This window comes from Gymnoscopelus braueri (assembly GCF_963280865.1).
Source record: "Gymnoscopelus braueri genome assembly, chromosome: 12".
NCBI classification, from domain to species: domain Eukaryota; kingdom Metazoa; phylum Chordata; class Actinopteri; order Myctophiformes; family Myctophidae; genus Gymnoscopelus; species Gymnoscopelus braueri.
In genome coordinates this window covers 18,144,031-18,166,001 of record NC_137614.1, presented here as the reverse complement: position 1 = coordinate 18,166,001, position 21,971 = coordinate 18,144,031, and the positions used below count along the sequence as shown (strand labels likewise).

General features: G+C 45.3%; 1 protein-coding gene across 3 annotated transcripts in view; it reads right to left on the bottom strand.

Annotated features, from left to right (window-relative positions):
* LOC308096344 (forkhead box protein J3-like) overlaps positions 1-21,971 on the bottom strand; it is a 70,345-nt gene that overhangs the window by 38,411 nt on the left and 9,963 nt on the right. For all 3 annotated transcript variants that reach the window (XM_080443760.1, XM_080443758.1, XM_080443759.1), the window contains 3 exons: positions 19,757-19,881; positions 18,830-19,350; positions 2,208-2,282 (listed from right to left, as the gene is read on the bottom strand). In XM_080443760.1, coding sequence (XP_080299886.1) covers positions 2,208-2,282; positions 18,830-19,216 — 462 coding nt within the window. In that variant the 5' untranslated portion in view covers positions 19,217-19,350; positions 19,757-19,881. The remainder of the gene's footprint in view (positions 1-2,207; positions 2,283-18,829; positions 19,351-19,756; positions 19,882-21,971) is intronic.

Genomic DNA, 21,971 nt, shown 5'->3' with positions numbered 1-21,971 from the left:
AATGCACACACACACACACACACACACACACACACACACACACACTCAATACCTGCCAACAGTCCCAATTCTCGCGGGACAATTCTCACTATTTTTAACCCCTTTTCCCGCTGTGCTCCCGACTGGCATTTCTCCCATTAATCTCCCGATTTCATGCGCAATGCGTGCGCAAACAGTCCTGCCTGACGTGCGTCACTCGTCACTGCACTCGCTCAAACCCGCTGTGCTCAGTCTGCTGCTGAAAAGTGAAAATGGATGGAACCGTTTCCAAGGAGAAATACACTTAAAAATGTTGGTCCTCTAGTGCATTCTAACCCCTAATACATTCATGTTCTTACTGATAGCCTTGTCCACGCAGGCATGCACAAGACCTCTGGTAATCTCTCACAATGTTTGTACTTGATATATATACTTTTTTTGGCACATTTAGTATTTTTTGTTCATCTTTTTTATTGTGAGTTATGAATTAAAAGTCCTTTATTTTAGTTACACATCCTTGTCATACTTCTATTCATCTGGGGTTATACGGGGCAGGGGTGTTGAGTTCGTTGGCAGGTATGACTATGCTTTTGCACTCCTTTGCCTTTTCTCTCTCCATTCTCCCTTGTTGTCTCCTCTTAAACCCCCCTCCCCCCCCCCCCCACACACACACACACACACACACACACACACTCCCTCTGAGGGGGGAGAGTGTACTGCACGCTGCCAATTAATGTTTGCAGCATGCATGATTTAGCTACTCCCATCCCTCTACGGCTCACAACAGAACACGCGTACGTTTGTGCACCTTACCCCCCCTCCTCCTCCCCCCATGCCAAGGTATTGATCGGTTCGATCTGAAGTGTGAATTAAGGTGCTGGTCAGGTCCAAGATAGGCTAAACGGGGGGAGCCGCTCTCTTTTTTGTCTTTGAGGACAACGGGCCTCCACTTGAGCTCAAGGATTCCTTTGAATTATTTAGGCTTGCTTCCCTCTTAATTCATATTTCAATGGCTACAAAATCCCCACAGCAGAGAGAAACTAAGCCCCCGCCAAACCCACCCCTGGAATGGGGAGAAAGTGAGTTCTGACTGAGCACTTGCTGAAAAGTTTTTGGAGGCTGCGGTTTTGCTAAAATGGCGGATAGCTTTTTACATAAACCCCCGTGGTGAGCTAAAACGCAGACGTCTTAGCTTTTATTAAAAAATCTTGTAAGGACAAGCTCCAGTGATCAACTGTAATTATACACTTTCCCCATTTGAGCAATTCCTTCGATTCAGCACAAACAAGGACTTGACAAATCGCTGTTATCAAATTGACTCTGCGGTGAAATAGCAGCCGTAGCATCTCGGCTTTTCCAACGACACGCTGTGGCGTTGATGCAACTAACTTATCTAAAGCTTCTTCTACCTGTGTTAGAGAGATAGAGATGGGAGAGAGAGAGGGAGAGAGAGAGAGATGGAGGGAACGAGGCAGGGAGCGAGAGGAGAGAGAGAGAGAGAGAGAGAGAGAGAGAGAGAGAGAGAGAGAGAGAGAGAGAGAGAGAGAGAGAGGACGGGAGAAGGTGACGGAACGAGAGCGGAGGCCTAATAAAGCATAACAGATGCGTGAATGGCCTGGTGTCTGAGGCAGTGTACCTACAAATACTTATTATTCATTACTCCCTGTACCACATTATTACTTGGCAGAATCAATATTGGAAGAACAGCCGAAAACAGCGAAGGCTGCATTAAGCTTAATTTATACTCCATTTCACAACGGCGTCGCTTTGCTGTTAGCTTGAAAATTCCGTTCTTTTCAGCAAGAGACACCGTCGTACTATGGCGTTACAAAATTAGGCTTTAGGCATTCACCGAAGCCACCTATGGAGCTAGAAATTGCTTTTAAGTCCAGACCGTGGACGTGTGTTCGGATGTGTGTGTGTGTGTGTGTGTGTGTGTGTGTGTGTGTGTGTTTGTGTGTGTGTGTGTGTGTGTGGCAGGGAGAGAGAGAGAGAGAGAGAGAGAGTCAATGAAAGGCCAGAAGTAAGAAAAACGGGTGTGTGTACAGTATGTATGTACGTGCACACACACGTGCACTACGAAGGCAGCTGAATGTGAAAAGCAATCGCCATTGCCTTCACCTTGTTTGTTTGCTTGTTATAGGCTTGCTTTGTTTCCCCATTATGTAACGCGTGCTAATTCAAGGTGATTCTTTCTAGCTGCATTATACTGTTCAGGAAATACTTACTTTCCCAGGGTCGTCTTTAGAGCGAGGCACTTTGAGAAAACACTTGTTCAAGGACAGATTGTGTCGTATGGAATTCTGCAAGGAGAGAGAGACAGAGAGAGAGACAGACAGACAGACAGACAGACAGACAGACAGACAGAGAGACAGAGAGAAGTGTGGAGGGAAAAAGTTTAAAAAAGACCCACCATTCTATTGCATGCAACAAATCCATAGTTTCTGCTATAATGAGGAAAACTGACTTCTTCTCAATACACCTCCACAATCTTAACATCTCTTTCATGTGTGTGTGTGTGTGTGTGTGTGTGTGTGTGTGTGTGTGTGTGTGTGTGTGTGTGTGTGTGTGTGTGTGTGTGTGTGTGTGTGTGTGTGTGTGTGTGTGTGTGTGTGCGATTGTGCGTGTGCATGTGCATGTGGCACATGTCTGCATGTGCGTGTGTATACACAGCATGTGTAAGAGTGAGTTTGTGTGTGGGTGGGTGTGCTGTATGTGTACTGTATGTCTGTCCATGTGTGTGAATGATGAGTGTGCATGCACACGTACACACATGTGTACCTGAGAGAGAGAGATAGAATGGGAGAAGGAAGCCCAGAACAGTGGGCCAACCTGATGTGAACCTGTTCTCCCTTCAGGCTCTCTCTCCTCTCAACTCATCTGCTGCTGCTAATTAATACCACTGGGGAGGAGGAGGAGGAGGAGGAAGAGGAACAGCAAGGATTCGCTCCTCTCCTTTCTCCCCACGTTCTTGCTACCAAAGAAAGCCTAACTAGGTTCTAGAGCCCGACCGATGCCAGGTTTTTGGAGAGTTCTAGACCACATATTACTGATGTTTTGACCGGCAGAATCAATTCTAATCAATGATAAAAAAAGTTTTTCAAAACATAAAATTCGAATATAGCCGATCTACTGTAGAAGCTCACAGCGCGTCATCTGCTATTTTTTTTTTAAGCTTTTGCAAGACTTCTGCCTAAAATGTTGACCTGCTGGTAATTGTTTCTATGTCGTTACTATGGCTTTTCCCCTTGCTGGAGCAGTAGCGTAACATTTATTCCAATGTTGACGAAGATAGTGCCAACGCAAAGAGTTCTGCCCCAAAATATTAACGAACATTTCCTATTACTTTTGTTGCTAAGTGAGCATGTTATATGCAGGATAATCTACTACAAGCTGCACGATTATTGAACAATAATACATTATGTGGTGGAAAATAACCCTCTGCTACAGTACGTGTCCGAGTAGTAATTATAGCCTCTGCATCATGTATATTTTTCAATAACCTCATGGATTGTCATTGATTATCCCTTACGTATATAGTAATATCAGTATTATTATAATCAGCCCTCCTAAGATTCACTGCCCTATGCTACAACCACACAATACTGTGAAGCCATCCTCACTACCTGGTAGAAGACTATGCACAATTGTACGGTACTTGTGACATGTCTGCACAACTACGTGTGCTTCAGGTGTACACACTATCATGAGCGTTTTCAGCTATTATGATCAAATCTCTTTCTGTATTAGGGCTGCAACTATTGATTATTTTATTAGCGGTTATTCTATCAACTGCTTTTCCTTTTACTTCCTTCTACTTTTACTTTCAATTGAATGACCTTGAAGCAAATTCAATACATCTAATAGGCTGACTCTCCGGTTAAGCCCTATTTTATACGTCGTACAGAATATCCAAATGCGATATTTTGTGAGCTTGAATATCTGCTTGTTTTTTAAATGAATTATTTTATTAAAATCGATTACTTTTTCATAATCGATTATATTACTACTCTCTACGTTTTTACTTGATTCAACAACATTGGTCATGTGAATTTGAATGTTGTTTTCAGTTGTTATGTAGCTACTGAAATCTTCTGTACTTTCTTCAGGAAAGGCTCACACACACACAAACACACACACACACACACACACACACACACACACACACACACACACACAAACGCGCACGCACAATCATACCCACCCACCCTGCAGCTCACAAAGCCTTTCATACTGTAAATGAGACAGTGTCTTTGTCTCGCAAGTGACATCATCATCCTATAATGGACAGCTGGACACAGAGACAGACAACGGCGGCTCTTTATTCCACAGCTGGCTCTATGGACATGCACGTACATGCATGAGGATGAGTGCTGAGTTGTTGACTCCCATGTGCATGCATGCATGTCTGTCCGTGTGTCAGTGTTCATACATGTGGATGTCTCTGCAAATGTGTATATGGTTCTCCATTTATGTCTGTGACTGCATGTGTGTGTGTGTGTGTGTGTGTGTGTGTGTGTGTGTGTGTGTGTGTGTGTGTGTGTGTGTGTGTGTGTGTGTGTGTGTGTGTGTGCGTGTGTATTACTATACTTGTGTACTTGTGTCCCCACAAGTGTAGTAGAATATGAGAAACTAGAGGTTCAGGCGGCCATGTCATCGATATATACCCATATATGGGCATGCCCCTTTTTTGCCCATATATGGAGCTAACTGATTTGTTTGAGCCTGATGCCGTGACGACACATTGAGGTCAGAGAACACACTCCATAATTGGGCGCAGCTGCATTGGGAAGTTGACTCCTTATATGGTTATGGCTGAGTCATGGTGACATGAGCGTGATGACGTGGTCCGGTCCTCCCATTAGCCAATTCTAATATAGGATAGACGTTGTGAGGATCACTGTCCTCACAAGAAAATGTTTTATTTTATGGTTAAAACAGTTTTTAGAGATTTTGTGTTGCGTTGTGAGCTTGCAGAAAAAAACAAAACAATGGCATTCATAAGATCTGCGTTCTAAATGTGTGTGCGCACGTGCATGTGTGTGTGTGTGTGTGTGTGTGTGTGTGTGTGTGTGTGTGTGTGTGTGTCTATACGTCTCTCCTTCCCCATCTGCCAGCCATACGCCAGGCCTCTCTCTGACCGCGGGACAGTCATCATCAATAAACGTGCTGAGTAGCAGTAGCCCGAGTGAAGTGAGATAATGGGATTCGTTGCTCCGTCCTCCTCCTCCTAACCACATGCACCGTGTCTGATTAATGAGCTTATGGGAGCCAGCAGGGTCTTGCCAGTAGAGCTGCCCAGGCCACTAACACATCACAAAGTCAAAAGGCAATGGCATCTTCCTCCAGTCGCACACAGAAACAGATACGTGATAAATATATGACTTATGTTTCAGAATATACAAAACAGTGAACAAAAACATGACTTTGTAGAAGAAGTGTAGGGAACATATGTTGTACTATATAGCCTATATTATATATACTATAAATTATGTATTTTTTATTGTTTAAATGTAAATATGTCAAAATATGTATTTATTATATTTTCTACTTTGAGTTATTTAGAGTAGCCAATAATTTTTACCCCCTTTATTTTGCCCAATTTAGTCGTTATTCCAATTAATTAATAGCGCATCTGTCCCCCATTCCTCCAGTTCAACATTCCCTGGTGACAGGTGCCACCACAGCCCATAGGAGTATGTAAGGTGACAAAGATCGCCCTCCATACCTGGCTTCCCTCCCCCGAACACGGCAAATTGTGTCCATATAGACGATTGGCAAGCGGATGCACTGCGGTGCATTCGAACCCCTATAGACTCCGCGGTGATGGGCAGGTACTTTACCCCTGCGCCAGTCGAGCGCCCCTTGTAAAGATATTTATATATTTATTTATGTACAGTTTTGTATTTTTTCCCTCCATATTCCATATTCATTATTTTAGTTTCTGCATCTCCTAGCTGTAGAGTAACGGCAATCAGTAAATCAGCCAAACTGAAACATTAGCATTTCATTCAGACTGCTTGCTGTAGTTGGAAATAATCATCTAGCCATCTAGCAACAATCTCACATACTATTTCAGCTACAGTAACAGTACAATCATACAGCCCAAGGCTGATGTGTACCATATGCATATGTGTGTGTATCCCTGCACGTACTCTATGCAGCCCCTCCAGGTGCAGACCTGTAGGCACCTGTGTCCATTCATGTCACACAGAATGGGAACATGAAGAGATCATTGTCAGTGGACAATACAACATTGAGGAAAATGCGAAATGTGCTGGATCACTAGTCGTATTATCTATCTGTGTGTGTGTGTGTGTGTGTGTGTGTGTGTGTGTGTGTGTGTGTGTGTGTGTGTGTGTGTGTGTGTGTGTGTGTGTGTGTGTGTGTGTGTGTGTGTGTGTGTGTGTGTGTGTGTGTGTGTGTGCGCGCATGCACGCACGTATGCATTACCTTTTAATAAAATCGAATGTATGATGTAATGCAATGTGTGAGAAGTAGTTGGCTTGTGGGACCACACTTAGGGCTGGAGAGGAGAGAGATGGATGCAAGATAAGGAAGGGAAAGAGGGATGAGAAAAGAAGGATGCTCTGGAGAGTGATGGATGATGGGGACGGGAAGAGCGAGATGAACAAGAAAGAGTTTGTGTGTGTGTGTGTGTGTGTGTGTGCATCGGCAAGAGATAGCACTGGAAGAAAGAGTGATGAGGTTAGAGAGTTTAACAGATGGAAGGAAAATGAGCAACAGAACAATGAAAGATAGAAGTTAAAGCAGGGCTGGTTCTGAATGCATGCTGTGTGTGTGTGTGTGTGTGTGTGTGTGTGTGTGTGTGTGTGTGTGTGTGTGTGTGTGTGTGTGTGTGTGTGTGTGTGTGTATGCGCGTGCATGTCTACATTTACAAAAGGATGTGCATCCATTTTGTGTACGTACGCGTACGTATTCGCAGGTGTGTGCCTACCCGTTTTGGTGCGTGTGTGCGTGCGTGCGTGCGTGCGTGCGTGCGCGCGTGCGTGCGTGCGTGCGTGCGTGCGTGCGTGCGTGCGTTTGGCGTGCGTGCGTGCGTGCGTGCGTGCGTGCGTGCGTGCGTGCGTGCGTGCGTGCGTGCGTGCGTGCGTGCGCATGTGTGTGTGTGTGAGTGTGTGTGTAAGCATGTCAGTGTGCATATTACTGTGTGCACACACTCACACGTGCATGTGAATTATGTGTCTCCAATGTCTGCGAGGGAAACAGGTCACACGGAGAAGATTGAAGTTAGTCGTTACATAAGCGGTTAGTTGGGAAGATTTGGGTCACAGCAACAGAGTTAAATACAGAGAGGGCAACCTGAAATAGCATTGGTTCACAACTGACTGAGGCAGAATCAGGAAAAGGCTATCAGAGAGCAATTTGAATAATGTTGATCGCTGATTAATCTCATGCTATTGGTGCAAATATATTTTGAGGGGCCAAACTAAGTGTAGCTAAGATGTTATTTGTTAACTGGTTTACTCCCTGATGAAGGCTGTATACGGCCGAAACATGTTTGAGCATATTTTTTTAATTGTTCTATTATTATGAAATAGCCCTTCATTAATGACATGAACCCTGGCGTCCCTATCCTGGGCATATTATAATAGGCGAACCCTCAGAGAAAATAGGCAAACATTCATCAAAAATAGCAGATCTACAAGCTCACAAAGTATTGCGATGACTGAAGATCGACTATTTTCAGCAAAGAGATTTGGTGTAGAGGGGAAAAAGTAGGGGGGGATTATAGACGCTTGGGGGACCCCAGTCAACTACGTAAGTATCTAAGGACAAAGTGGTTAAAAGGATTTGATTTTATGAAGAGTGCCTTGTTTTGCCAAAGAGCACCTTTAATTACATCTTAATTTAAATGCCATAGCTCTCTTCACTTGTTTATTATATTTTGATTGATAAAATCGATTAGATAGATAATAGCCTACTTACAGTACTTACACAGAAATGCTTGACTTATACTTGGTAGTGCGCCAGTGTCGCACGGCTCGCACCTCGAAAATAGTCGATCCACAAGCTCACAAGAAGCTCACAACAAGCTTGTAGATCGGCTATATTCGGTGTGCAACACCCGTGCACAGCTAAGTATAATTCAGGCTTAAGGGTTACAGCTCGCATGGTGAAATGTATTGCAGATGCACTATTAGCATAGCAAGTTAAAAATTCTCCGCATTTTTCTCTCAGGCAACGGGAACAGTTGGATATGTTACAGCATTACAAGGGTTATCGTAATGCAATGCCGACTAGCAAAAAAACGAAATAGAATTCAGTTTATGTGCGTGGACAATGTAAAAACAAATTGTTTTTTAGCAGGGTAAGAAACATACCCTTCACGTGGATGCATGGTTGCATAAATCATGTCCAAACCGTACTCACAAACCGTACGTCTGTAGGGAGAGCGAGGGCAAAGGGTACAAGGTTTGCTGACTAGAGGATTAGCCAAGGGCCTCTGGAGTTTGACACAAACCTACCGTAGGCACACACTGTTCTACACATGTACTGTACGAACACATGCACTCGAAACACATTTACAAACATACACACACGCACACACAGCATGATTCCAGAGAGGCTCTGCTTCTCTGTCCTTCAGGGTGATACTCTGTGGTGTAAGAGGAGAAGAGAGAGAGAGAGAGAGAGAGAGAGAGAGAGAGAGAGAGAGAGAGAGACAGAGAGAGAGAGAGAGGTGGGGGGAGAAGAAGAGAAAGAAAGAAAAAGAAAGAAAGAGGCATAGAAGTTGAGGCTGGGGTTGTTGTATATATTTGCAGCAGAAGGGAACGTTGGGATTTCGTCAGCATTCAGCTGAACCCATACGGTGCATAGAGACAGGGTGAAATGTGGGGAAAGTTTAAGTGGAGGACAGGAGGAGATAAAGAACTCCATAGACGATCACAGGGGCTGTAGGAGCCGGGGGGGGAGCTCCCCGGTGGCTCACCTGGTAACTTAAAGAGTGCATGCCACATAAATAAGGTGATTGTCCTTCCCGCAGCTGGCCTGAGTTCGACTCAGACCCAAGGCTCTCTGCTGCACGTCATCCCCTCTCTTTCCCCTTTGAGTGAGCCTTTTTGCCCACTGTCTCTATCAAAATAAAGCAGAAATGCCAAAGAAAATAATCTTCCAAAAAAAAGGGGGAGAAAGAGCTGGATGTCAGCTTGGGGGGGAGGGGAGTATACGGACAGGTGTCTTAGAAGTGCAAGTCTCCTGGGTTCTCAACATCATTGAGACACCCTATTAAACCCTGCCTGTGAGAAGAGTGACAGACACTCTCCGTGAAGAGGGGAGGGCGAGGAGGGGAGTGAAGGGGTTGAATACAAGTCACTACTTCAAACCCCAGCTAATACATATTCATTTCATTTGTTAGACCCCCCCCCCCCCCCCACCACCTGCTACCATCACTGAAGTACTTCATAGGAGCCATCTATGAGGAAAAGTGTGTGTGTGTGTGTGTGTGTGTGTGTGTGTGTGTGTGTGTGTGTGTGTGTGTGTGTGTGTGTGTGTGTGTGTGTGTGTGTACCATCACTGAAGTACTTCATAGCAGTCATCTATGAGGAAAAGTGTGTGTGTGTGTGTGTGTGTGGGGGTGTGTGTGTGTGTGTGTGTGTGTGAGTGTGAGTGTGAGTGTGTGTGTGTGTGTGTGTGTGTGTGTGTGTGTGTGTGTGTGTGTGTGTGTGTGTGTGTGTGCCTAGTCATACTGTACATGTGAATGGTTCTGCACTGTGTGTGTGACTGTGTGTGTGTGTGTGTGTGCGTGTGTGCGTGCGTGCGTGCGTGCGTGCGTGCGTGCGCATGCACAAGCAGCTGCACCTTCTAGTGCATATGTACAGTATGTGTGCAAGCGTGTGCATGCGAGATAAAGAGTGATGGGCATAGAGGTAAGGCTGCTGCTGTCTCCAGGGATTTAGCTCCGGTACAGTAAGAACACTAACATGAGTTATATCTGACAAAACAGAGAGACACCCGACCACAGCAAGAGAAAAATGTGTCCCAAATCGCTGAAACTACCAACAAACTTATTCCACTGGTTCTCAAACCAAGGGTCCTTGAGGGGATTCCAAGTGAGTCCCCAGCTAAATGAGGAACTGTTTTAAACACCTAAGCCCTATTATATTTTTGGGCTTTTTGAAAATAGTCTATCTACAGGCTCACAATGTCACGATGCGACAAGTTATGAGCTTGTAGATCAATTTTAGAAAGATTATGATAAATGTTGACCGATGCTCTTTTATGGGGTCCCTGGCAAAAAATATTTTCAAATGAGGGTCTGCGGCCAAATACATAATTAATTTGGAGGTCCTTCACTTGAAAATGTTTGTGAACAACTGACTTAAGACGTCCTACTCTTAGGCAGAAAGCGTATGTCCCCTTTGTCATATCGACAGGGTTTTTCCCATCCTCATGTGACTTGGACATTGAGCCATGATGATGACTCTCAGAAAGCATTTCCATTATGGTGGCCCTTGTGGGGACATTAGACCAAACTAGGTCAGAGGGAAGCGAGATGTCCTGGCAGCCCACTTCCTGTTCCAGAGCCTGACCAACGCCAGATTTTAGGGCCCTTTAGAAAACTTTTCACCTAAACTTTTCACCAAAATGCCCAAAATAGGGACGCCAGATTGAAAGTGGTAAAAATAATTGGCTGCATAATAGCAGATACAGAAAAAAGCCAAATAACGGCCAATATATCGGCCCTACTTCCTGTTAGTGGTCATGTGGAGTCTAGCGTTGCAGCACAGTGACAGCTCCTGTCAGAGGGCTGGATGGAAGGACGAGAACGTGAACAGTGAAAAGGAAAGGATGGGGTGCGGGGCAGTGTTGCCATGTCTGTCTGCTTATTATAAGCGACTTTGCTTTTTTTTGGGCTTGTTTCTAAAGTGTAGTTGCTCATTTGGGCTTGTTTCCTAATGTTGTTAAACCAGCCGTTCTTAAACATTTTCATGGTAAGGACCCCCAGATTGTATTTGTTCGCAGACCTCTCCCTATCTGAAAATATTTGGGGCCAGGGACCCCCATACAAGATTTGTGTTGTTAAAATGTTTCAAAAATATTAAAACGATTTTTTTCTTTTCTTTTTTTTGAAAATAGCAGATCTACAAGCTCACAACACGTCATGATGCGACACGTTGTGAGCTTGTAGATCGGCTATTTTCAAATAGCCGTAGCCTAGTAGCTTCTTTTGGGCTTGTTTTCATAGACCTGGTTGCTTATTTCTCTCGCAAAATCTGGCGACACTGGTGCGGGGTAACAGACACCTGTCTATTGCCTGGATTCCAAATGATAACACAGACTGGAGCAGGAGCAGAGGTCACATGGTAGTTTCATGGTTTTGCCCTGCTTTTAATAATAAAACCATGATGCTGGCCCATTATGACACTGGCAACATAGTTTGGCACATCGTGGGTTTGAACCCCGTCCCCGGTTAGTAATGCTTACCATCAGCACTCTTGTTTTGTTTAGTTTTTTAGCACGTTATTGTGCTTTAATTAGACATGACAGTGTAGAGAGAAAACTGAGAGGGAAAGACAAGCAACATGTGTCCAAATGAAATTGATTCGGGGCAACACTGTCTCACCCCCAAAAGTCATATTGTGACTTATTGACCAAACATCAAACGGTGACTTGAAGGGGGTTCCTTCCAGTCAAACGGGGCCTTCCGAATGCAGAAGTCCAGTTCTCAGCATTTTTGATGGTCCGACAAAAAACTGTTGGTACCATGGCTCAACCACTTGAGCCATGGTGCCTCCCATGGCTCAAGCGGACTTGAGCCATGGGATTCACCGCCGAGCAAGCTTAGGCGAGCGAGTCGCCGTGCCGAACGTTGTAAAGTCTGCTTGAGCCTCCTCAGCGCCGTCCGAGTTATGAATCGTAACTCATATTCCCCCGTGCCTTATTTGCCCACCCCCCTTAAAGTCACAGTTTGACGTTTGGACACACATTTTCGGGGACATTGAGTTTATGTTTGACCCACTATCCAGTCAGCTAGTGGCATGTGTGCCCCATAACCCCTCTCTTTACTATAGTCCAATCAAATTTAAATATCTAAACAATGTAAATCGTTATGCCTTTGTTGTCGTGCACCATTGACAGGTCTCTGGGTCTGTTGGTTGTGGGCCCCCGTCCATGGTTTAGGAAACGAGGGTGTAAGCTCCATCTGTAGTCTAATTGTTGCATTCCAGCGTGTTGTGAAACTGTCTCAAAGCCTATTATTAGCCATTTTGGTGAGTGTTGGAGCCCTGGGTGGTTAGAGAGGGAACGATGGTGCTGGATGGGTGCCAAATCCTCAAGGAGATAGCAAGGGAAATGCCTTGCTTTTAATTAACAATTTAATATTGAGACTGCTATTAGTGATTAGTATGTAATTAAAAGCTCTTGCGCACACACACACACACACACACACACACACACACACACACACACACACATAATTAATAGGTGCATACATGTTGTGTGCCTGTGACCAATTAATGTGTGTGAGTGTGCGTGTGCGTGTGCGTGTGCGTGTGCGTGTGCGTGTGCGTGTGCGTGTGCGTGTGCGTGTGCGTGTGCGTGTGCGTGTGTGTGTGTACTGCACCAAAACCTGCTAAATGTGTTATTAAGAAGAGATCGTTTTGTTTCCTGCTTTCTCCTTAATAATGATTTGAAGGCATCAAAACATATTGAAACATCCAAAACACATTTAAGAAACTGGATTGTGGCTATAGTTTATTTATGGCTATTATGATTGATAATTGCATGATTTTGTTTTGGAAAAAACAAATGTCACAGGAATGATCTCCGCCAGGCCAAAGGCCTGGGACAGAGATTATGTTTTCGTCCCTGTCTGTCTGTCTGTCTGTCTGTCTTATTCTTTGTGCATGCTATCAGTAGGCCAAGGAAGACACACACTACCTACCCCAAATGTTTCAAATCAGCCTCATGGTGGCACTATACCAGCCTGATTTACTTATTGGCCAATAACTCGTGAACAGAGTTAACACACGTTTTGCTACTACTCTTACAGATTTTGTCCCAAACTCACCAAAACTGCTACACCTTATCTCTGGAGTCATCTGATACACATTTATCATACAGGTTTTTGATATTCCATACCAGGCAGTATTCCATATTCCCATTAATACACTTGTGCCAAGTGAGATTCTGACCTTGAGGCCTGTGAAGCGATGCCATGGTCACACACACAACTGCCTACACACACACACACACACACACACATCTGGCCAGCAGACTGGACAAGCGTGACATGTGAACAGTGGATGCTGGGGTGCATGTAACGGCACGTGCATGTAACTGTGTGTTGCTAGGTGATGTGTGTGTGGGTAAACACACAGACAGAGGTGAGACAAGCTCAATGTGATATTCTGTCAGACACCAGGAATCACAACTTCTCACTGTGAGTTTATAGTCTTATCTTAATATGACATCTGGATTTCTCTGGAGGACACGCGCACACACACGCACGCACGCACGCACGCACGCACACACACACACACACACACACACACACACACACACACACACACACACACACACACACACACACACACACACACACACACACACACACACACACACACACACACACACACACACACACACACACACACACACACACACAATATTGGGCAATATATTGATTAATTCAGTATTTTGCTGAACAAAAGGGAGAATTCGGCTTTTGAAATAATAAAAAGATATTCAGATTTTCATTGCAGTTTCCTAAACTTTTAAAGAAAATAAATTCATCATCCAGTGACACAGCACACACCACCTGCCTCCGTGTTTAGCTTATAGCTACAGATTCCACAGAGCAGGCCACATGTGGATGGAAGTCAGAACAATAGCCCGGCCCTGCTTCATAGCATGTGATTGCCTGTGACATGTAGCGTTCAACTGAAGGCCAAAGGCCATGGCAGTATAGTGCTGCCCTTTGCACCATCACATTAGGTCCTGCTAATTTGCCGGCAATTAGCCAGACTCACATTGGGAGCTAGCTAGCCCTGTGGCCATAAAGAGGCTCACAGGAGAGCAGAGACTGCTATAAAAGAAAGAGATTCACATGGCATTTCTTGGGCGGTAGATAATGGAAAGGCATTCACTAAATTGATAGATACAGCACACAGACAGGGAGAAAGATGGATAAAATAGAAAGCATAGTGAGATATTGCCATTCTACAGATACATAGCAAGCCATTAAAAATAATGAAGTATGGTGAAGCTACAATAAACCATTTAATGATACTTAGAATAGTGACGCTCGATGTGTATAAAGCTTGCATGTGTGGAACTATTTGACTATCATTTGATTGTGTGAGCAAGTGTGCGTGCATGTGCACGCAACTGTGTGTACGTGCAGTAGAAGTTCTCTTAGAGAGCTATCTGGCCGATTGATGAACTGAAAGGACAGCAATCAATAAGATGAACTTTCTACGGAATGCATTCATTTCTTTTCAAACAAGTTTCCTCGAATCGTGAACATTTCTTTTTTATCCCATTAAGACATGAGCCGATTCTAAAATCAGTTTTGAAATCATTTTCAAGATTTTTCAAAAATGTTCAAAAATAGCAGATGTATAAGCTTGTATATCTGCTATTTTTGCCAACGCAAAAATCTAAAAGGACACAGATGCTTTCCGGTTTTAATGGGTGAAGTGTAGAAAAATAAATGTTACTTAATGTCTATTTGCCCTGGAAATCTCCCATCTGAGGCCCTTAATATGATGTGGCCCCATTCATATCCATTGACTGATGAAAGGGAGAGAGAGAGAAAACCATGTGCATCTTTCATCTCTCGCTACATGCTTGATTAGGGGCTGTTGTGAAGGTGGAAACTTGGGCTGCTGGGGTGGAGGGACACGTGGGTGTGAAAGGGCTGTGAGGGCGCAGCAGAGGGCATGGGAAAGTAGAGCCACGCACACTGGATACCACAGAGCAAAGGAGAGAAAGAGAGATAGAGCGGGAACTAATGATTGTTAGGGAGACCGATAGACTTTATCAATTTGATTGTCAAATTGACCTGTCTGTCTGTCTGTCTGTCTGTCTGTCTGTCTGTCTGTCTGTCTGTCTGTCTGTCTGTCTGTCTGTCTGTCTGTCTGTCTGTCTGTCTGTCTGTCTGTCTGTCTGTCTGTCTGTCTGTCTGTCTGTCTGTCTGTCTGTCTGTCTGTCTGTCTGTCTGTCTGTCACAGGAAGGCAGACGGAGACAGACAGAGGTTTGTAAATAAAGCACAGGTGAGATATTGCCATTGCACAGATACTTGAAAGCTGAAAATAATGATAGTATGATGCAGTCTGATGCAATACTGTGTGTATTCCCCTCCAGTGTATTGGATTGATGGGTTTCAGCAATTCATGTGAACCTTACTGGAGAAAAACTCTATATATGCAGAAGGAAAAAATGCTCGAGTTGGTCCAAAAACGAAAGACTATCACTAACTTACATTTGTGCAATGTCTAATAACACAACATATGCTAAGGCAACAATAAGATGTTGATGCTTTTTTCAAGGACAGCAGCCTTGCTCACATAATGTTCACATGTATACTACAGTATCTCTTTATCTACAGTATCTATCTAGTATCTATGATCGGTCCATTATTGGAATTAACCTGTGATTTGCATGTGTGGCAGCTTCATTTCATGCAGTGTTGCAGATTTACAGCCGCATTCAAGAAGCATCAGAAGATGCCGCTTGTCATGACCTCTCAGATGGCAACAGCAATCGACATATTCAATTCCAGCTAAGACATCTCATGACCTTGACGAGCTATCTGATTATAATGGCGGTGTAGATGAATGTGTGTCTTGCATGAATGTGTCTGTGCGAGCACGCGTGCGTGTTCTTCATAGTCTTTGAATACTGTTGGTATGCGTTTGTGTATGTGTGTGTGCGTGTGTGCATGCATGCATGCGTGTTCATAATGCTCACACAAGTGTGTGTGTGTGTGTGTGTGTGTGTGTGTGTGTGTGTGTGTGTGTGTGTGTGTGTGTGTGTGTGTGTGTGTGTGTGTGTGTGTGTGTGTGTCTGCATGTGACTGTGCGTTGTCCTGGTTTCAACCCTGCCGTGCCTGCACTCCCACATTATCATACAGAACAGACTGAGTGCGTGTGCTGGGTAGTAAAACTCTCCTCTGCTCTCTGACAGTCTCCTCTCCACTCCTCTCCTCTCCACTCCTCTCCTCTCCTCTCCACTCCTCTCCTCTCCACTCCTCTCCTCTCCTCTGCTCTCCCCTCTCTCTCCTCTCCCGCTGAGCTGCCCCAATGTAATCTGTAGACTGCACACGTACAAGGCCTACCTGAGCGGGAGACTCTCCATGTTTGTGCGTGCGTCGGTCTATGTAACTCTGAGAGTGCACAAATTTGTGTACAAATTTGTGCACTCTCAGAGTTACAAACGGGGGGAAAAAAATACACTGAGGAGTGAGGATGTTACTGTGTGTGTGTGTGTGCGTACACGTATGCGTGTATGTCCAGAAACCGACATTCAAAGTGTGTACATGCGAAGTGTGAATGCATGCAACGCCCTGCCCTGTGCACGCAAACCGATGTCTGTGCGGCAACGGATCGTGTCCGCCAGACAATCCCTGGATGTCTGCATTCCCACTGTGTACAGCTGACAACAATCACCTGAACTTGGATGAACCAGCCTTATGTAACTTTCCCTGTGATGGCCTTGGCTGGTATCCCCCGCCCCCATGTCCCCACGCACCCCCCCCCCCCCCCGCACTGGGCCACGTACATTCAGGAAGCAGTGGATTTACAAGCCTTTTCAAAACATATCCCAGAATCTTCAGCATTCTACAAGAATACTGACATTTAGAACTTAAGTGCCTGAGTGCTGTAGTCTGCGAGAGTCCTGTTGCACTCTTAGCTCACTTGAGGGGCCGTATAGTCGCTCATGACTATGCGAATCGATTTCTGTATGCCGTCTATAATTTACATCATGTCATACTGTTTCCCCCACTGCTTAAATCAACTGTTACGATCTAGAAGCTTGATTTTCTATTTTGCATACAAAATGTATTTCAAGAGAGATCATTTGATGCACAGGACAGAGATGATGTAAATATGTATTTTCTCCAGATTTGTGTCACTTCACTTTCTTACTTTCATGCACACAACAAAGAATAGCATTGAGGGGGAAGTTAGATGGTGAGTAAATTGGTCATTATCTTAAAGTAACTTAATTAAAGTTAAAGAATCAATTGTCATTTGTATTGCAATAAAGTAGTGTACTGTCAATTACTGGTAACCACTTATGCCCTATACTTCATCATACGACAAATAGTGTAAACAGCAGATCTACAAGCTCACAAAACAATTCCATGTGATGCGTTGTGAACTTGTAGATCAGCTATTTCAGTTTTTTTTTGCTTTTTTGGGGGAACTATATTTTGAAAAAAATCTATAATGACATGCCTCTTGCATATCCTAAGCGAAAGGTACTCTATCTTTGGATAACAAACCTTTGTGAATTGGTTTTTAAAAAATCTAAGGAGTTTTGAAATTGTGGAGAAATGCCAGAATATGTGCCCAAAAAACACCCCGCAAGAGTTCAAGTACGATCCTTTAATGACGTTATACAAATGCAACCCCACACACACACACACTGCTAAATGTAGAGTTATAATTACAATATGGCAACAGCATGACACCCAAATGCAATGGTGATGCCAGTAAGAAAAAGCCAGACAGAACGGCCTCAATATCCCCCTATCCTCTCTCCGAGTGAATGGCAAACAAATTGATTGAGTCCTACAATCATGTAAGGAGCTCTGCCAATACAACCTGGCTTGTATCACAACCTTTTTGTCTGAGCTGTTGGCACGCACTTTCACTCCGGGAACGGTGTGTGTCGAAGATTATAGACGGGGGAACAAACGCAGCTTTAGTGAAAAGGAAATGAGAAGAGAGGAAATGAGAAGCGGAGGAGATGAGAAGAGAGTGTTAGAGGGGAAGAAAGAAAAGAGATGCAGAAAGAGAAGGTGAGTGAGACAGACAGAAAGAGTGAGAGAGAGAGGGGGGCGGGGGTGAGCAACTGATCAGGATACAGAGTGGGGAAGGGGAAACAGGGAGAGAAAGGGAGAGAAATAATGAGAGAAAGAGAAAAACTGTTCCTCCCTCAGTGAGAAAATCTCAAATAGATGAAATGGCTGATAGTTTGCAGACAGCCTCTTCAGTGTGTCAGTGGAAGGACTGAATCTATCCCCTTCTTCACTAATAAGGTAGAGAATTCCCCAGACACCACCCAAGGGATCTATTCATCTGTCTCCAATAACAGAGCCACCTTTCCGCTCATATTGCCTGGGATTTGCATGGCAACATTTGCATATGGATTTAATAATGTCATCTGAATGAGGAGAGCAGGCATCTGTCAGTCAATGCTGGCTCCTTGAAAGGCTTCACTGCTTTTCTAGGTAACAGGCGTATCACATTTCGTCATTATGGAGGCAACATAACAGAGCATTAGCAAAATTCCATTTCTATCAATCTATCTATCTATCTATCTATCTATCTATCTATCTGTCTGTCTGTCTGTGTGTGTGTCTGTGAGTGTGAGTGTGAGTGTGAGTGTGAGTGTGAGTGTGTGTGTGTGTGTGTGTGTGTGTGTGTGTGTGTGTGTGTGTGTGTGTGGGGGTGTGTGTGTGTGTGTGTGTGTGTGTGTGTGTGTGTGTGTGTGTGTGCGTGTGTGTGTGCGTGTGTGAGTAAGCGAGTGAGTGAGTGAGTGAGAGAGAGTTTGTGTCTGTCTCTCTGTGTGTCTCTCTCTCACACACACATTCTCTCCCACTCTCTCACACTTTCTCTCTCTCTCTCTCTCTCTCTCCCTCCTCCCTCCTCTTACCTTCCAGCCACTGCCTGCCTCCCGGTAGTAGGGGAAGTTGTCACAGATCCACTGGTAGATCTCGCTGAGGGTCATCCGTTTGCGTGGCGAGCCATTGATAGCGAAGGTGATGAGGCTGGCGTAGCTGTACGGCGGCTTGCCGTCGCGGTGCTGAGCGGCCTCCTCCTGGTCCAGCGTGGTGCCGGGATCCAGCTGGGCGGCCTTCTTGCCCGTCCCATGTCCGTGGTGGTGCCCGAGGTGATGTCCAAGATGGTGGCTATGAAGGTGGTGGTGGTGGTGGTGGCCATGGTGGAGATGCCCTGCATCTGTCTTCTGAATGGCCGCCCGCATGCTGAGCTGGGGGAGCCAGTCCATTGACGTCAGACTGCTCTCCAGCTCAGAGGTCATAGTGGCTGGGTGTTGGGGGGGGGGGGGGGGGTTCAAGGGTCAAGGGTTCACAAAGGGAGGTCTCAGTGACGTTTGGCGTGAAGGATCTCCTTTCACTCACTGGATGGCTGACGCACAGCGGCCCTGGTTGAATTCTGGGAGAGAGGGGACGTTTGTTTACAACTCCTAGTCAGCTCATTAGCAGACACAGCTTGTGGAGGACAGCACTTGGCAGAAATACGCAGATTAGTTAACTTGCATACTGGTTTATATTACTAGAAGGGTGCCGGCGTAGTCAGGTTTCTTCTGTCTCTCCCTCTCTGCCCCGCCCCCTTTTTTGCGGACAGACATCTCTTGACTTATAGTACGGTGATGATATTATATTATGCATTCAGTGTAGTATGTTTAGCTTTAGACATTTGATTGTTGCCAAGCTGAATGTTTTGGCATGTTTATTAGATAACATGACTCTGGAAATGGCACCTGTAATACCACAAATAATCAATATATGAGACAGGCTTAGTTTGTTGATGACACAGTACTGTTGATGAAGTCTCTTACCATTTCCGTTGCATTCCATCTTTCTTCTGGCCCAAGCATCCGTGGAACTCACTGAGGTGAAAGGTGGAATCCTTGTCTGGTGCATGTTAGCACGTCTCCCGTTTAAGAACCAGTGAGTGCCGACACTGAAATCACACAAACACACAGCCGCGCAAGACGGTGAGCTCGTCTTTGCCAGAAAGCCTTCATAAGATATTAATATTGCCCAGCCGCTCGGCTGGCCTCGGCATCTGTCCAACCCAGTTAAAAGTCTTCACTTTCTCCCTCTCTCTCACTCTGTGCTCAGTTCTGTCTGTACGGATCCCCACTCCCCGTCACTCTCCTTCCCTCCAAAGTGGAAATGGCAATTGAATCTGCAGAGTGACTAAAAGCTGGAGAATTGTTTTCACAAGTGCCTGCCAAATGGGGTGTGTGGGGGGCAGTTCGGGAGAAATTCCAACCCTCCAGCGGAGGCTGAAAGGAGGCTCACCCCCCTTTTCTTCCCACTGTATCACCGCCCCCACCTCCACCTCCACCCCCCACCTCCACCAGCACCCAACCTGCTCCTGTTATCTGAGCATCGGCGTGCCTCACTCTCCTGTCAGTTCGATGCCTTGCCCCCCCCCACTCCCAGTCCTGGACTGAGACAGACGCACACAATGGAAGCACTCAAGGGAGCCTCAACATTTTAATTTATTGGCTATTTTGAGAGTGAGTCTGAGATCAGAATGCACCCTGTGTGAGTGGGGTTTGGTTGGGGGGCTTCGGGTAGAAAATACCTTAAGGATGACTCAGGGAAAGAGAAAGGAGATCTTTTAATAAATGTAAGAAAATTGGCTTGCCAATCGCTCTGTGCTTCCATCAGGGCTCAAGAATTACGACCCAGAAGTCAGAATGCCATGGAACGCTGACTCATCATCGGAGTCAAGATGTCACATTCAGACTAACGCTCCGTTTTATAACACAGAAATATTGCTTATCTAGATGTTAGAAATGTGTTTTGCATTTGGGGGACAGAGGCAGATCTTACCTTACCTTAACCTCCAAAAAAAAGGACTTAGCCACAGAAACAAACAGCAAAGCTTTAACCGACACAGCTTCGTGAGTTCATTCAAGGGATACAGGAATCTACAGTACATCTAAACCTTCATCTCATCCTGTATACAATAAGCTTCCAATGTCCTTGAACAACAAAGAACCTACAGGCCCACGCATTTTCCATTCAGGTTCACTGTAGTATATCATCTAGCCGGAAGAACTTCAATGAGCGTGCCTACCAGTAGTAACACAACACAAACCCTTCTGTTTCGTTTTGCAACCATCCCCCTGGAGAGCCCAATACACCAGGAGGAAGGGAAAGAAAGAAGAACCAGGGAAATACACTGCGCCTGCAAAATCCTTGCTTAATTAAAAGTAGGAAAAAGGAAAACAAATGTTTAGTACGCACTCATAAAACTAAACAAAGCCAAGGTTTGGGGACAGAGGAGAGGAGAGGAGAGGAGAGGAGAGGAGAGGAGAGGAGAGGGGAGGGGAGGCCCGGACCGGACCGGACCGGACCGGACCGGACCGGTAAGACCTTCTACACAGCGCCATCCCTGTCTACTATCCCATCCTCCACCCCCACCCAAATCCTGGGAAGCCATCTTAATTAGTAAACAATTTCTTTGCTGAGGGGAATGTAGCTGTACTGGTGTGTGTGTGTGTGTGTGTGTGTGTGTGTGTGTGTGTGTGTGTGTGTGTGTGTGTGTGTGTGTGTGTGTGTGTGTGTGTGTGTGTGTGTGTGTGTGTGTGTGTGTGTGTGTGTGTGTGTGTGTGGGGGGGGGGGGGGGGGGGGGGGAGAGGGGGGGGACACTACAACAAGTACTTATTCTACCCTCATTAAAAAGGAGGCTCAAGCTGCAAATCAGACTGCCACAAGCCCCGACCTGCTGTGCTGCCTCGGCTGTTGTTTGTCGGGAAGTTTGGAAGCGTGGGCCGGCTGCACGACTGCATGGCGGGGTGCTGCTAGCCTGGCGAGGAGCATTTGGAATTATGAGTAATAAAAGGGAGACAGAAAGGGGGCGTGACTCGGCTTCTGGGGGATATGATGGGGTCCCTGCTGTGGCGGCCAGCAATGCAAACCCACTACCTAGTCCGGTGATTCTCAACCTTTTTCATTTCAAAGACCCCCGGACAATTAGGAATCAATGAACTCACCTGAAGCTAACCATGAGTCTTCTACCAAATTACACACATG